A 1,287-nucleotide genomic window follows, 5' to 3' on the forward strand; every position below is an offset into this window, starting at 1 on the left:
ACACACACACACACACACACACACACACACACACACACACACACACAAAAAAACATCTTATAATACATTACTAAATGTATAATTTGCAGAGTTAATTTAAATGTGTTCTCACCAGTGGTAAAACTTAAAGCGAGGTCTCCAGTTGGGAGTTCGGAGCAAAGTCTGCACAGCGCAGGCCAAGTTGACGAACAAGTAACACATGAGAAAAAACCTAAACAGGTAGGAYGATACAAACTGAGGCGATGCAAAGGTTTCGTATGAGGAGTAAGGCACTGATGATATGTGGGTGCATACATGGAGAGGATGGGGGCCACGTTGTCCACAGAGGCGATGAGGATTCCTATCTCACAGATCCCAACTGTCAGCAGAAGGGCCCAGGTGGGCTCACCGTTGGCTTTCCCATGACCAAAGACCTGAGGATGACAGGAAAAAAAAGATGTGACGCAACATTCAGTAAGCGGTCATTAATATAAAAACCTGCAGAGTTACAGTTGAGCTGGGCTCCTCCATGTTTTATTTCACTGATTCCTTCTTGGGTGAAACCTTGTCCCATTGAGGTAAATTTACATACAACTTTATTTTATATGATTAAATTCATCTAAACATTTTTAATTGCAACTAAATGGCATCTAAATGGGGCAGATGTGGCCGAGTGGTTAGGGGAGTCATCCTGTAACTGGTAGGTTGCTGGTTTGATTTCTCCATTCCATTCTTTTCAATCTTTGTGTCCTTGGGCAAAACACTTCACCCACTTTACCTATCGATGGTGGTCAGAGGGTCAGGTGGCACCAGTGCATGGCAGCCCCGCCTAAATTATTAAATTGACAGTGTTGTGAAGATTTATAAAGCATTATTTGCATGAATTGCTCTATTTATTTTTAGATTAGAATGGTTTTAAAATGGGTCTGCTCAGCGGTCCTGTGGTCTTGCAATACTGAGATTTCAGGTTGCATCAGTGAGGACATCTGGTAAAACATTTATTTATTTATTTTTATGCAAGTTCATTTGCTGAAATAGAAAAAATRTTTTAAGATGCCAGCAATTCACTTTGGTTTTGGCACCGAGTAAACTAGTCATTCACTCTACAATCTGTTTAAAAAAATTCTTCTACTTCTCCAAGCTGTGGCCATTTCAAAAGCCATTTACAACAAGTAACATATTACCTGTTCATAGTTAAACAACTTGATCTCTTAGCTGAATTTCACACTAACGTTTAGAAATACAAACCAGAACAGACAACTAAGAAACACAACAGAAAAATGATGAATAAATAATATAATATAATAT

The 1,287-nt window shown here is 39.0% G+C and overlaps 1 protein-coding gene across 1 annotated transcript in view; it reads right to left on the reverse strand.

Annotated features, from left to right (window-relative positions):
- Positions 1–1,287, reverse strand: part of LOC106514922 (solute carrier family 12 member 7) — a gene marked incomplete in the record, with an annotated part of 37,800 nt that overhangs the window by 9,076 nt on the left and 27,437 nt on the right. Inside the window, 2 exon segments of the mRNA XM_014004459.1 lie at positions 113–211; positions 295–413. Coding sequence (XP_013859913.1) covers positions 113–211; positions 295–413 — 218 coding nt within the window.

Source organism: Austrofundulus limnaeus, unplaced genomic scaffold (genome assembly GCF_001266775.1).
Source record: "Austrofundulus limnaeus strain Quisiro unplaced genomic scaffold, Austrofundulus_limnaeus-1.0 Scaffold24, whole genome shotgun sequence".
Taxonomy (NCBI): domain Eukaryota; kingdom Metazoa; phylum Chordata; class Actinopteri; order Cyprinodontiformes; family Rivulidae; genus Austrofundulus; species Austrofundulus limnaeus.